Source organism: Pyrus communis, chromosome 7 (genome assembly GCF_041283825.1).
Source record: "Pyrus communis isolate YQ-2024b chromosome 7, ASM4128382v1, whole genome shotgun sequence".
In the NCBI taxonomy this organism is placed as follows: Eukaryota; Viridiplantae; Streptophyta; class Magnoliopsida; order Rosales; family Rosaceae; genus Pyrus; species Pyrus communis.
Genome location: NC_142571.1, coordinates 4,531,186 through 4,544,634, shown reverse-complemented (window position 1 = coordinate 4,544,634; position 13,449 = coordinate 4,531,186). Strand labels below are relative to the sequence as shown.

The 13,449-nt window shown below is 36.1% G+C and overlaps 3 protein-coding genes across 3 annotated transcripts in view; 2 read left to right on the top strand and 1 right to left on the bottom strand.

Moving 5' to 3' along the window:
* The window catches only part of LOC148695481 (lysM domain receptor-like kinase 4), a 45,653-nt gene that overhangs the window by 10,376 nt on the left and 21,828 nt on the right, over positions 1–13,449 (bottom strand). The gene's annotated exons all lie outside the window — the stretch shown is intronic.
* LOC148695482 (receptor-like protein 6) overlaps positions 1–13,449 on the top strand; it is a 38,587-nt gene that overhangs the window by 14,022 nt on the left and 11,116 nt on the right. The window lies entirely within an intron of this gene.
* On the top strand, positions 1,794–5,933 carry LOC137733149 (peptidyl-prolyl cis-trans isomerase CYP40). Its single transcript, XM_088697197.1, is given in 9 exon segments — positions 1,794–1,872; positions 2,528–2,774; positions 2,776–3,043; positions 3,139–3,226; positions 3,306–3,331; positions 3,333–3,359; positions 3,867–3,971; positions 4,147–4,173; positions 4,899–5,933. Coding segments are annotated over 9 exon segments (999 nt in total). The 3' UTR covers positions 5,031–5,933.

Here is a 13,449-nt window from a genome sequence, read left to right as displayed (position 1 = left end):
CTGAAAGAATGAAGAACAGTCACTGAAGAATTTGAGAGAATGATGGATAGTTCTCTCTGCAAAATACACAGAGGGATATACTTCTATTTCTCTCTCTTGCACACGAAATCGTGCACTGCATAACACTTAGACCTGATTTGGTATTGAGGTGATTCTGAAAAAAACTGGTATAAAAAAAGCTGGGAGTTGTTTTTGTGTTTGGTAAACATTCAACTTCAGCTTTTTTTCACAGTTTTGGGTGAAAAAAAGCCAAAAACAAGAAGCTGCAAAACCCAGCTTTGAAAAATCGTCTTTTTTTCACATTTGTTTTACATAAAAGTTTACCAAACACTATAATACTATTTTTTTTTCCAAAAGCACTTTTACAAAAAAGTTTACCAAACACTCTACTGCTTTATTTCACAGCCGCTTATTCTCACAGCACAGCAGAATCAGTTTTTTTTCAAAGCACAGCAATACCAAACCAGCCCTTAGTTATGCAGCTGGATTCTCACCATTACACCAATGAGATCTCAGCCACACATCTAGCTAGATTCTAGGATTCAAATACATGTCACTAGACATTGACAATTACAATACATGTCACTACACTTGGTAATTTATAACTCAAGTGATTACACAACTAAATACAAGACATTACTACTAATGTAATCAGCTCATGGCTTATACACTAACAAATGTTTGTGCTTGAATTCATCTATGAACTACTAGTTGGTGGTATACATCTACATGTTTACTCTAATTTAGCAATTGCTTCTAACTCTAGGAGGTGCTGCCTGCCTGTGATGTTTGTGTAAGACCTGCAGAAACAAAAGGATTAGGAGGCATCCTCAAGTTTTCTCCTCCTCCTAGCATCTGAACAACCGTTTTCATGGAAGGATGATCCACCGGGTACCACTGGATGTACCAGAGCCCTACAATTGCAAGTTGCTTTGGAATCTTACCATCCCCTTCTTCCCCGATATGGATTCATAGGTCATCTCCTTCCTCTAGAACGTTATAAATCCATTATGGATAGAAATTTCATTGGTCGTGTCCTCTATGGTTGAACCAATATTCTTCTTTCCTCCTATCATCTCAAGCAGCAGAATTCCAAAACTGTAAACATCTGCCTTGTAAGACACATTTCCAAAATTCCTAGAAAGCACTTCGGGTGCAATGTAGCCCATGGTCCCCCTCGCTGTAGTCATTGACACTATGCTTTGATCCTTGGAACATAACTTGGCCAGACCAAAATCAGAGATTTTTGGTGTGAAGTTTTGGTCTAGCAAAATATTGTGAGGTTTGATATCGAAATGGAGGATTCGTAGGTCACACATATAATTGCTTTTGCAGCACAAATTGCATTTATATAACACTAAACAAACCTATATTTTTCCTTTTTAATACTTGGTTTGATTACAGAATAACGCTTTTTGCTTGAGCTACAACAAACTCTACATCTTTCTCCATTCTAAAATTGAGGAGAGCTGCAGTCAACCTTTGCCACTCGATTTCACGCTAGTTACAATAAAAACGATTAGATTTGGGCTCGGTTGGAAAGGTAATTCTTAAAAGTTAGGAGGGTAATTTTGTCCGTAAGTTTGGTTGCCCTCCTATGCACGTGTTGGCCGACCATGAGATGGGTTGCATTCGATGGGGACGACGGCTGTGTGGAGAGTCGAGGAAGATGAAAAGTGCGTGGAAAGGAAAGCAGATGGTTACCCTACTGACTCCTGTTTGCGCTCTCCTCCCTCTCAGTTCCTCTTTCTCCTCTACTGAAACCATAATCTTCCTCTCCTCGGCGCGCTCCCATGTCTCTCGCCATGGAGCCCACAAACCAAGAAAGTAGTGACGGTCACAAGACTCAAACATGGCGGATGCGTACTGGAGGTATAATGACGGCTAGCAACCGCCGCCGTCGGCGATGAATATAGCCGTCGGAAAGCGTCCTCGCTCCGGTTACGGAATGTTGGATTCCTTGAATATCCCTTTTTTTTCCTCTTTCATTTTTGCGTTGGTTTGGGGTGGGATCTGGGTTTTCTCTACATTGCTTAAATTTTGCATTTTTTTTTTTCTGGATTTCAATTAAGAAATGGATAAATTTGGGAGTTTCTGATGACTTTGTTCCTTATCACCTGCCAATACCAGTGCCAGAGATGGATCTACGGCCACCACCGCCAACCACGCCGCTGGGAAGATCTTAGATTCAATTTTTACACATGCATCAGCTATGGCTCAATGGTTTAAAAATTAAATACCAGAAAGATGGTTATTCTAGCTTTCTAACCAGGTTTGTATCTATTTTTATTTTTATTTTTTGCAATGCTCTTCTGCACTACAAGGTCTCTCTCTCTCTCTCTCTCTCTCTCTCTCTCAAAGGGTCTTTGTTTTCTCATTGTTTCACTGGTGGGTTTTTGGTTTTTTTTTTTTTTGTTACGTTGGTGGGTTTTTGTTTTTTTAATTGTTACATTGACCGGTTTTTGTTAATTTCTTTGTCCATTTGCAAGAATGTGTAATTTTGTTAATGAGGTGGAGTTGCAATAAGAATTGCATTGCATTTGGTTGCAGTGTGTTTGTTTCCACCGCGTTATCAAAGGCTTTATGATACAAGGTGGAGACATTTCGGCTGGAAATGGCAGTGGGGGAGAGTCAATTTACGGGTTGAAGTTTGAAGATGAAAACTTTGACATAAAGCATGAGAGAAAAGGAATGTTGTCTATGGCTAATAAAGGCCTTGACACCAATGGCTCTCAGTTTTTCATTACCACCACTTGGACTTCTCATCTGGATGGGAATTGCGTTTGGGAAGGTGATCAAGGGCATGGGTGTGGTTTGCTCAGTTGAGAATGTGAACACGAAGGGCGGAGACTTGCCTATCCAAGAATTTATTGTGGATTGTGGGCAGCTTCTTGAGGGAGCAGATGATGGGGTGTGTAACTTCTTCAAAGATGGTGAGGTTTATCTTGATTGGCCTGTTGATCTTGATACAAAACTAGAGAACATTTCTTGGTGGGTCACGACTGTGGACGCTATTAAGGCCATTGGAAATGAACAGTTCAAGGTAATGAGTTATTTCATTTAATATCACAACTATCGTAATTATGTCATACATTTCATTCACGAATGCCAATAGTATGTTTTTTAATCTTTATACAGAAGCAAGACTACAAGATGGCCCTCAGAAAGTATCGCAAGGTTTTGTGGTATGTGGATATATGCTGCGAGCTGGAAGAAATAGATGAAGGTAAACCAGTTGCTTTGCACTACAGAGTGTCCCTTGCTTTCTTTGATCATCTTATGACATTATCTTTGTGATTAAACAGAGACGACCTCCTCTTTGCAGAAGACAAAAGTCCAAGATATTTACTAATAGCTCAGTAAGAATTTTCATTTATCAAATTTGAAAGCACTGGATGTTAAATGAATTCTCTTGGAAACCCTCTTGAAATGAAAGCAAACGTACTGTCTGGATAAGTAAATCAATTTCAGTTAAGCAGTGTAATTGTCTGGATAAGTAAACCAATTTCGTTTACCAATATCAGTTGAACTATGTTTATTGCAGAAAGTGTACATTTATAAGTGGCAGTGATTGACATCGAAATTGTATGATAGTAACTTAATCATACTTAAATTAAGCCTGTTAGACAAAATGAAAATTACTGTTGGTTCTGAGTTGCTATGAAGAATCCTTGAAATGAGTGAAACCAAAAAGACAACTATGAATATAGTAATCAGGCCTCGCTTTAATACTTCTCTGAAGGCTAACTTGAATATGTTCATGAGTATTCTGTATTCTTTTGTGGGACGTTGATTTTAATGTCATCAACTAAAAAGAAATACATTTCCCTTTATACACTTGATTGATAGCTGAGTTTTCTGTTCAGGCCTGCAGGTTGAAATTAGGAGACCTAGAAGGAGCATTGTTGGACAGAGACTTTGCATTGCGTGATTGGGAAGCTAATGCGAAGGCTTTGTTTCGCCAAGGCCAGGTAATAATCTTTAATTGGCAAGAATTCATAGAGCCTTCTGGTTGCTGTTTATTACATTTTTTTAATTAAAGTAGTTGTGTCCTTTTTTTTTTGCATGGGATAGAAACTGACTCAAATGTGGGTAAGAACCATGAATCTCTAATCCTGTTCCTCTTTTCTGTGTCTTTTAATGTAGCTCCCAATTGATCATTTTCTGTGGTTTTTGTTTTCTGGGTTTTTTTGTTTGTCTAGAAAATGCCGTAAACGAAGGAAAGTTTGAAGCATTTTTGTTTTATTTTGGGTTGTACGATTAAGTTCTTTGTATTTGTAGAGGACGTGCTTACTTCGTCTAAGCTAAACATTAAGAAGAGATTTAGTTGTTGAATGTTTGAACAACTATATGTAAATAGCTTTGTCAACAACTACTATATATTATGCAAATACTTATTTTACATCTACGCACAATGCTTCAACACATTTAGTCCCTTATCCCAACACTAATTGTACTTAAAATTCATTTGCCATTCCCATGGCAACGCGCGGGCTAAAACTGCTAGTAATTGACTAAAACAATAAATGGCAAGAGTATAGAATTTGTTTTCCCAGAAAAATGGGGGTAAAACTGGAAGAAGAGTGAGTCAAAGAAGGGTAATGAGAATGAAGAGAAGAACAGAAGCAATGAAGGGGATACTTTACAGCAGCAACAAGGACCCTGTGTGTGTCACGCATGGTCTCTTTGATAAAAGTAAACACATTCGAAGGATAATATGCAGATTAGTTTTTGGTTGTACAAAAAGGTGAGGTTTGTTTTTTTAGAGAATGACAGTTTGGTCCTTTCACGGTTTCACTTGGTGAACATATGGGTGGGCATGGTTCGATTTCGTCTGGTTTAAAATAAAAAACAAAAACCAGACCAAAGAATATGCATGGTTTGATTTGGTGTGGTTTGGTTTGGTCGATTTATGCATGGTACATGCCGCAACATCTGAACTAATCAATACCTATTTTAGTGAGAGAGAGAGAGAGAGAGAGAGAGCTCTACTTTATGTAAGACCCATTTTGAACATAAATATTAACTGATTCCACAACAATTGTAAAATGTTTATTAAATTAAACCAAATATATATTCTAAAATATTCAAACTAAACATTCACTAGTTGAAACACTTGTCAAAGAGAATTTACAAATAAAAAGAAACAAAAGCAAAAATATGTTAAATTTTATAATTCTTCAACATGTCAATGCATTAAGATTAAAATCAGTCCTACAAATTTTATTGTATCTAAAATTAAACCCAGGCTTTGGATGTCGTTTTTTCCTTGCTAAAAGATTCGGACATTCACTTTGTAGTAGTGGGACGTCGTTCATTAGAGCTGCTTTTCTTTTCATTGGCTGATGAGGAGCTCGTTTCCTTGTTGTTTTCTGTTTTACTACTCTTTGCTTTTTCACTGCTTCTTCTCTTAGGTCCGTTGTCAAATGTATACAAGGACACAATTTCAGGAATTTCCCCTGGAATGTTGTAATTCGATTTTGACGCCATTGTTCTAGCAAAAATTTCCACTCCTTGGAATTACGATTGTATTCGACAAACTAATTGCGAAATCCTTAAAGGTGAAAAGACAATGATGTGGTACTGGCTAAAAACCCTCCGATAGTCAAAGTAAACTCGTACAATTGAATTCGACTTAGAGCTCAAAGTATTGCGTGCCTTGTATTGTTCATGAAGGAGGTATTTATACTAGTGAGATGGACTCCTGACTCCTTGTTTAAGTAGGAGTATGTAAACTTACTCGTTTGCATTCCAGTATCAATGAGGACATTGAGGAGGAGGAAACAAGATAGATTATTTCCTTTCTTTTTTCATCTGCTTCCATTGATATCTTTCCCCCTAGCAGACAGATTCTCTAGCATAGATATTAAAATTAAAATAAATTTCAAATTTACAATTAAGTTTACAAAAGTTGAAATATCGCAAGGTAAATTGTAAGTTAACTGTTTACTTACCAAGAATAAGAGTTAGAACTATAGTGATTCTTTACTGATTTTCGTTAATTAAAACATCGGTATTGAAACTTTTCTTGTTTAGCACATATGGAAAGGTAAAAAGTGTGAGTTCCTTGAAAAATTAGGGATGAGATAAACTGTGGAACTAGTTGATCACATTCACATTCTTTTTTTTTCCTAAAACTTGATTCACGACTTCTCCTATTCAAAGTAAGTAAACATGTCTAATACTCCTTCTAATTCTCGCTTGTATTAAAATAAAAATAAAAAACTGGAAGCATGTTCTGTTCTCCAACTTCTCTATGTTTTTCTTTTTGTGCTAACAATTGCTTTACCTTGTGTGTAAAGGAAGCACGACAGGGTACCTGTGCAGTCTAAATGCCAGTCTATGATTAATCTTAACGTGTACGAAAAATGGTTGAAGTAATATTACAAACTAAAATAAAATAAAAGATAGTAGCAGATGCAAAGGACTGGTTGAGGACACAAAGCAGAAAACCACTCGTTTTTTGCTGTTCTAAAAAAGCAACTCCAAACATTCTGTGAGTTTATTATAAGCAAGGTTATGCATTTCCTCAACAACAGTCCTGTGCAAGGTAGTGATGAAAAACAAAGCTGAGGAAAAGAACCATCTTTGTATATTAGAAAATGAGTTTGAATTGTTTACAAGCTCTCTTGCTATCTTTGAAGAAGAAAGGAACGGTAGACCTAAACCCCGAATCGTAAAGAGTGAAACATTAGTATTTATATAATGATAGTTGATCTCGAGGTGCTTTGCTCTTGCGTGAAAAATAGGATTGACACCAAGAGCAAGAGCACTTAGATTGTCAAATAAGAGCGGCGGTGGATTATGGAGATAGAAGTGAAGGTCATTGAGGAGGTAGCAAATCCATGATACTTCAGCAGCTGTTTGGGCTAGAAAATGGTATTCACTTTCGGTTGAAGACCGAGCAACAATTGGTTGCTTCTTCAAACTCCATGAAATAAGATTGTTTCAAAAGAATATGCGAAACCCAAATGTAGAAAGACTATCAATGGGACAACCAGCCTAGTTGGCATCGAAAAAGCAGTGATATTTGGAGAGCCTTTGGTGAGAAGAAGTCCATGATCTGGAGTCCCCTTAAGATAACGGAGAATCCGCTTGAGGGCTGTGAAATGAGTTGTTCTAGGATCTGAAGACGTTGACAAACTTGATTAATGAAAAAGGTGATGTCAGGCCTTGTCCATGTAAGGTGTTGCAAAACACCATCCAATGATCTGTACACGATAGGGCCTTGAAGGAGCAAGTTTAGAAGCATGAAGGCGATGCACATGGTTTGGAATCTAGCATGTTGGCTTTTGTTAGGAGGTCCTGTCCATGTAAGGTCTTGCAAAACACCATCCAATGATGTACATGATAGGGCCTTGAAGGAGCAAGTTTAGAAGCATGAAGGCGATGCACATGGTTTGGAATCTAGCATGTTGGCTTTTGTTAGGAGGTCCTGGACATACTTGGTTTGAACCAAGAAGAGCGCGTCCGCTGTTCAATGAGTTTGAATACCAAGAAAAAAGTGCAACAGACCAAGATTCTTCATAGCAAACTGAGTATTGAGCTTGTTGATAAAAAATTCACAATGAGAAGAAGAGTTACCTGTAATCAGAATACCATCAGCATAAACAAGTATAAAAGTGAGTGAGTGATCAACCTTGACAAAGAGTGAAGGATCTGCTATAGAGGAACGGAATCCGAGAGCTACAAGACTACGATAGAGCTCCTCGTACCAAGCTCGCGTCGCTTGTTTGAGACCATATATAGACTCGTGAAGCTTGCACACACAATGAGGTCTGAGAGGATCTATAATCTTTGAGGTTGAGCTACATACAAATCTTCATGAAGTGTACCATGAAGGAAGGCATTGGAGACATCCAATTGAGTAATCAACAAATTGAACTGGGGCGCTAGAGATAAAATGAGTCAGATAGTTGCTGATTTAGCGATCAGACTGAATGTTTCATGGTAGTCAATACCATGTTGTTGAAGAAACCCTTTACCAACAAGTCGTGCTTTATATCGATCCAAACTGCCATATGCCTTGTATTTAACTTGATACACCCATTTAGATCCAGTAATGTTGTGAGAATGAGGTGGCAGAACAAGTGTCCAGGTGTGTGTATTCTTTCTCCAATGACTAATCAAGGAATTTTACTAGGAATAGTTTTAATGACTAGGAGCGTACGAGAAATTATATGTAACAGAAAATTTCAAAAAAATTGCGAGAGCCTTCTTCTAGTATTTGAATCAAGCTCTCAATGAAACCAACAATTTGTGGTAGTGAAAATCCGCCGTCTTCAGTCTTGACGAATTTGTATCGACAAAACAATCAACACTTTTGATCAAAGACCAAAACCTCACGTCTCACGAGGTTGGGGGGGGGGGTTGGCTAGTAGATCTTCAATGCCTAAGTCAGTTTCTCTAAAAATAATAAGTGTTTAGGACTTGTATGCTTAACAAAAAGCTTACTAAAATTTTTATCTAAGAGTTGAAGATGGTCTAACAGTAGTGTTTTTTTTTTTTTTTTTTTAATTTATTATTATTATTATTATTTTTTGTTTTTGTTTTTTTGTTTTACCAAAAATAAAGCTATTCTCCTAAGAAACCTCATCGAATCTCGTGATTTCACGAACGAACCAGGATCCTCGCCAAATTCATTCCTTAAGGATCACGCAATCGTGTCCGTTCATCGTATATCATGCGGTCAGAAATCATTTAAAATTTAAAATTTAAAATTCAAATATAAATAATACCTAACAAAAAATGACCGCACGATATATAAATGAACACGATTACTTGATCCTAGAGAATGGATCCGGCGAGGATCCTGGTTGAAGAACCACCAGCTTCTCGAAATTTCACAAACCTCTACCATTTCCGCTAACTTCTCTAACCTAAATCAAGCGTGCTGCTTCATCCAAGAACACGAAGTTGCTGACTTTTGTAATCGGAATCGCCGACGATTCCTGTGATGTCTGGCCTCGATGTTGGTCTCAAATGACTCACCATCATCCGAGATACCTTCTAGGCCCATTGCATGTGAAGATCTTATTCAAATTTGTGATTTAATACGATTGAATTTTAGTAAATTTTTCATGATTTTGTAAAAAAAAAATTCGTTTAAATTTCTGAGCTTTGGAGGGTTCTTCATTAAACTTATGGAGTTTTTTGGCGTTTTTATTTGAGATTTAGTATTTTTCTTTCTAGATTTTGTAGAATACTTGGATTAAATTTGGGAGTTTGGTAGTGGTGTTTTTTCTGTGCATTTTTGGTGAACTTGGTTGTGGGTTTTGATGTTTGTCTGCAGCAGGGAACCAAGTGCTCCAACAGTTCCAGACTCTGATTGTGCACCGCCAACTCGCGAACCAAGTGCTATTTCAGCACCTGCACGAGATGAACGAAGCGAGATGGTATAGTTTTCTGTAATTTTCACTATTGCTGTCTGTAAATGACCAGATCGAAATGTCCTTGATCTCCTTACAAATTCAGTTTCCTGACTTATTTTCCTTTTTTCAATTTGAATGCAACTTTGTGTAATCGTATTTTCTTATATGGTTAGCTTCAGAAACCACTACTCCACAATTCTAGAAAAGTTAAAATTGCCATCTGCATCGAATATATGTAATTTAGTTGTGATGCGGAAGCTTGAGAGGTCATCTAGAAATGCAGCACTATCTAATTTAGTTGATTCAATCAAAGCATAAAAGCAAACAACTCACATACAGAAATTGTATCAAGCAACCGGTTATTCAATCAAAAGTTAACACAGCAAAATGTTAACCCAAAACCCTCACTTATATGGCTACATTGATGTCAACAACCTTTTAGTTTGTTATCTTCACCGGTTCGGTGGCATCTTTGTAATGGTCTTCCTTATGAACCCGGTCTTCTCTCCAGAGGGTCTGCTAAGTTCCGAATATTTCTACCTCTATATATATATATATACATGTATGGATAGCTGCTTCGATGTTCACTTGGTGTACATATTTTACACACAAAGCACTTTTGAAAGTTTACTGTTATTGATGTGAGTTAGTTTGTTGTTTTTAACCATGAAACTAATTTGTGGACCCTAATTTCTACGAGAGTATCTCATTATCATGGGAAAAAAGAAAACACAATAAATCATAAAATTATAGAGGAGGGCTTGATCATGACTGAATTTGATAATTAATTCATAACTCTTTAATTTACATGAACAACCTTTACATTTCTGCTAAATATTAATTGGTGTTGGACGTCTTATTACACATAACACGCGGTATTCTTTTTGTTTGCTAAAAAGAAAGTGATTCATTATATATGCAAGGTGTGTGTGAGTTACTACAGAGCTAATAGGTGAATCTACATAGAAGAGCATTTACATACCTGCTGCTTGATGTGGAATTTTGCTTTTTTATTTTTTTATTTTTATTTTTTATTTTTTTATTTTTATAGCAATAACACATACGATCTTGGATTCTATTTCAATGAAAGCAGATCAAGTTTCAGAGTGAAAATTTTCATTGATTTTGTAGTTTTATTAGTGTGAATTATCCAGCACACACACCATGATGTCTTTGCTAATGAGTAGTCTACAGGGTCCTTTGGTCCGAAGGAGTTTCAGCAGCTAGGCAGTTGCAACACACATTAAGTACTTCCATGTGCCTCCTTATGCTGGGATTTTGTTAGACAGGTATCCCAGGTATGTATTTTATCTTCATATACTTCATAGTTTTATTTAGTTTTGATATATAATCAACTAGAAACGCATTCAGTTGAGTGAATTCTGCATTGTGACATACATGACACTGGAGTTATGCTCTGTTTGTGATTAAGGATGGTTATGTTTTCTCATATTTACATTAATACTGTGAAATGTTGAGTAAAAATCTATTTAGGGGAACTATATACTGCTAGAGATGTGCATATTAATCCCGCCTAAAGTAAAATTTAGAAATCTGGCATAGTGAAAGTTTGTGTACCGAAATTATCACAAATTTTCCTTCATCTTTAGATTTTCATTCAATTCAATTCATATGCAATTTAGTGTGATTCAATTCATAAGTGATCAAATGCTGTTTTTAATTTCCTTCTTCTTTTGATTTTCGGTTCAACCTTGTTGTACAAAATGAATGAGACGTCATTAACGGAGTTACAGATTTGGGTGTCTTTAGTGGAAACAAAACTGGATTGTTTTAACTTTGTATAGTTGTAAACATAAAACAATCTCTGGGATAGAGCCATAGCTTTTGAAAGACAATCCTTTAGTTGTGAGTATTTTTGTCAAATCAAATTCTCCACTTGCTTTTTCACCTTTTCTCTCATTTTCCTAAAAAAAAAAAAAAAAAAAAAAAACTCATATGTTGTTGATTTTGGCAGTGAAATCAAATCTTCATCCATTATTAAAAACAATTTGGCGCCACATTCAAGTAAATCATCACAAACGGTCCCTGACTTTTTCCCTTCCGTTAATTTTTGGAAAGAAACTGTACATCTTGCACTTTTGAATATAAATGAAATGGATGGTTCAAAGTATGATATATCTACAGACAAGGCTAAATCAATAGAATTACCAAAAAGAGATACCATGTTCCATTACATGAGATTTTCAACATGATCAGCATTATAACTTGCAAAATATTCAAATGTTCAACATCAAAAAACAATATCCACATGTTTAAAAACAAGATCAAACTCTAAATGTTCAACTACAAAATCAATGTCCAACTGTTCTAATTCACAAAAAAGAAGAAAAGAGATGGTTGTAGCTTGTTTTCTTCCATTTGTGCAGTGACATCCAAACTACAAACTCCCTCCATACTCAAGGCTTCCAGGACTTGTCTCTCTTTGCAGGTGATTTGTATCTTTTGCTGGTAGACTGTGATTGTGGTGGCACTACTTGGGAAGTGACACTAATGCAGCCTTGTACCTATTAAAAACCAAATGATAGCAGCGTACACTTAGCCACCCTATAAAATCCAAATCATACTCCTTTCATCACAATTTACACAATTATTGGCTGAAAAAAGAGTAAAGAATAAACAATACAAAAACTAAAGGACTATTGATTGTACCATTTAAACTTGTAGAGTGGGCTGTGAGCTAGATACTACTATTCTCATGCCTCTCCCTCTTCCCATTCCCCTGCCCTTTCCCACCTACATTATCAACCAATTTAATGAACTTCACTTTCATTATCAAAAACTACAATTGAAAAACAAAAATACAATATAAAACAGATTATACCTCTCGTATAGATGTGTTAACAACCGAATGATTTGGCTCTTGAGTCGCTTGAGTTGCTATTTTTAAAATGACCTCAATGCCCACGGTCAATCTCCATGTTCAACAATGTGTTGTGAGGAAGTTCTCCTCAAGTCACATATGAAATCAATAGAACCGTGACATCATTTGTCAAAATAGTGTCACGTTCACAAAGTAAAAAGGAAAACGACTTCACAAGATGTTAAGAGAGGTGCAGAAAGTATGTGGAGTGATGTTTTTGTTTCCTCCAAACTCGTTGAGCAATTGGTAGGAAGGGTTGTAAGATTGTTTGATGAAGTGGCGCTTGATCCATCATGATGACGTGCATCATCTTTCACAACATGAGTGTAGAAGATAATTGACTATTTATTTCATAAAAGTTTACGTAAAATTCAAGAAAAACGCTAACAATTACTGTCTTATTTGTTAAAGAAAAATAGAATATGTTATAAATAATTATTTAATTGGTTGGATATTCAGGAGTAAAAAACTCATTAATTTATGAATGCATTATGAATTATTTGATTTATTAGATCTTGAATTTTAGTGAACATTTTTTCATTTTCAACAATTCATGATAGAATAAATTAAGAAAACACTTATGAATGACTACAAGAAAGACCTCATGATAGTCAATATGGGACCCCACCACCCATGAATGATGGTGTTCTTGGCAAAAAAAATCAAATAATTGTACAATATTTACCTTATGTAACACGATCACTTTGTTTGCAATTGTGCGACCACTTTGTTTGCAATTGTGCGACTGACTAGTAGAGTCATGAGTGTCATGAGTTGGTGTTGACTGACTAATAGAGTCTCATTTTCACAAGTTCTTTTTGTGTGGCTTTCATGTCCATATTAATAACATGCATACGATCTGTGCGAAAAGTCTGTGTGAAACCCATTTTCCTAGCTACTTTCCACCCTGAGTTGTCAGTACTGGTGGCTCTACCTAGGTTCCTTTGTCCTATTTATTCTTTTACGGCAGTTATGATAAATGATAATAATATTTAAGGTTGTCCACCTAGGGAGGAGGATTATCTTCTTTTCTAATTTCTTTCTCATTTTCTTCCCTCGTACATGAACATTACCGTTAATTCACGTTAATATTTTATAATTTTTTTAATATAAATAATAAGATAAAAAGTAAGCATGTCAGAAAAGGAGAAAGAAGAGAATATGAACGAGAAGAGAAAGAATCCCACTTCGTACGTT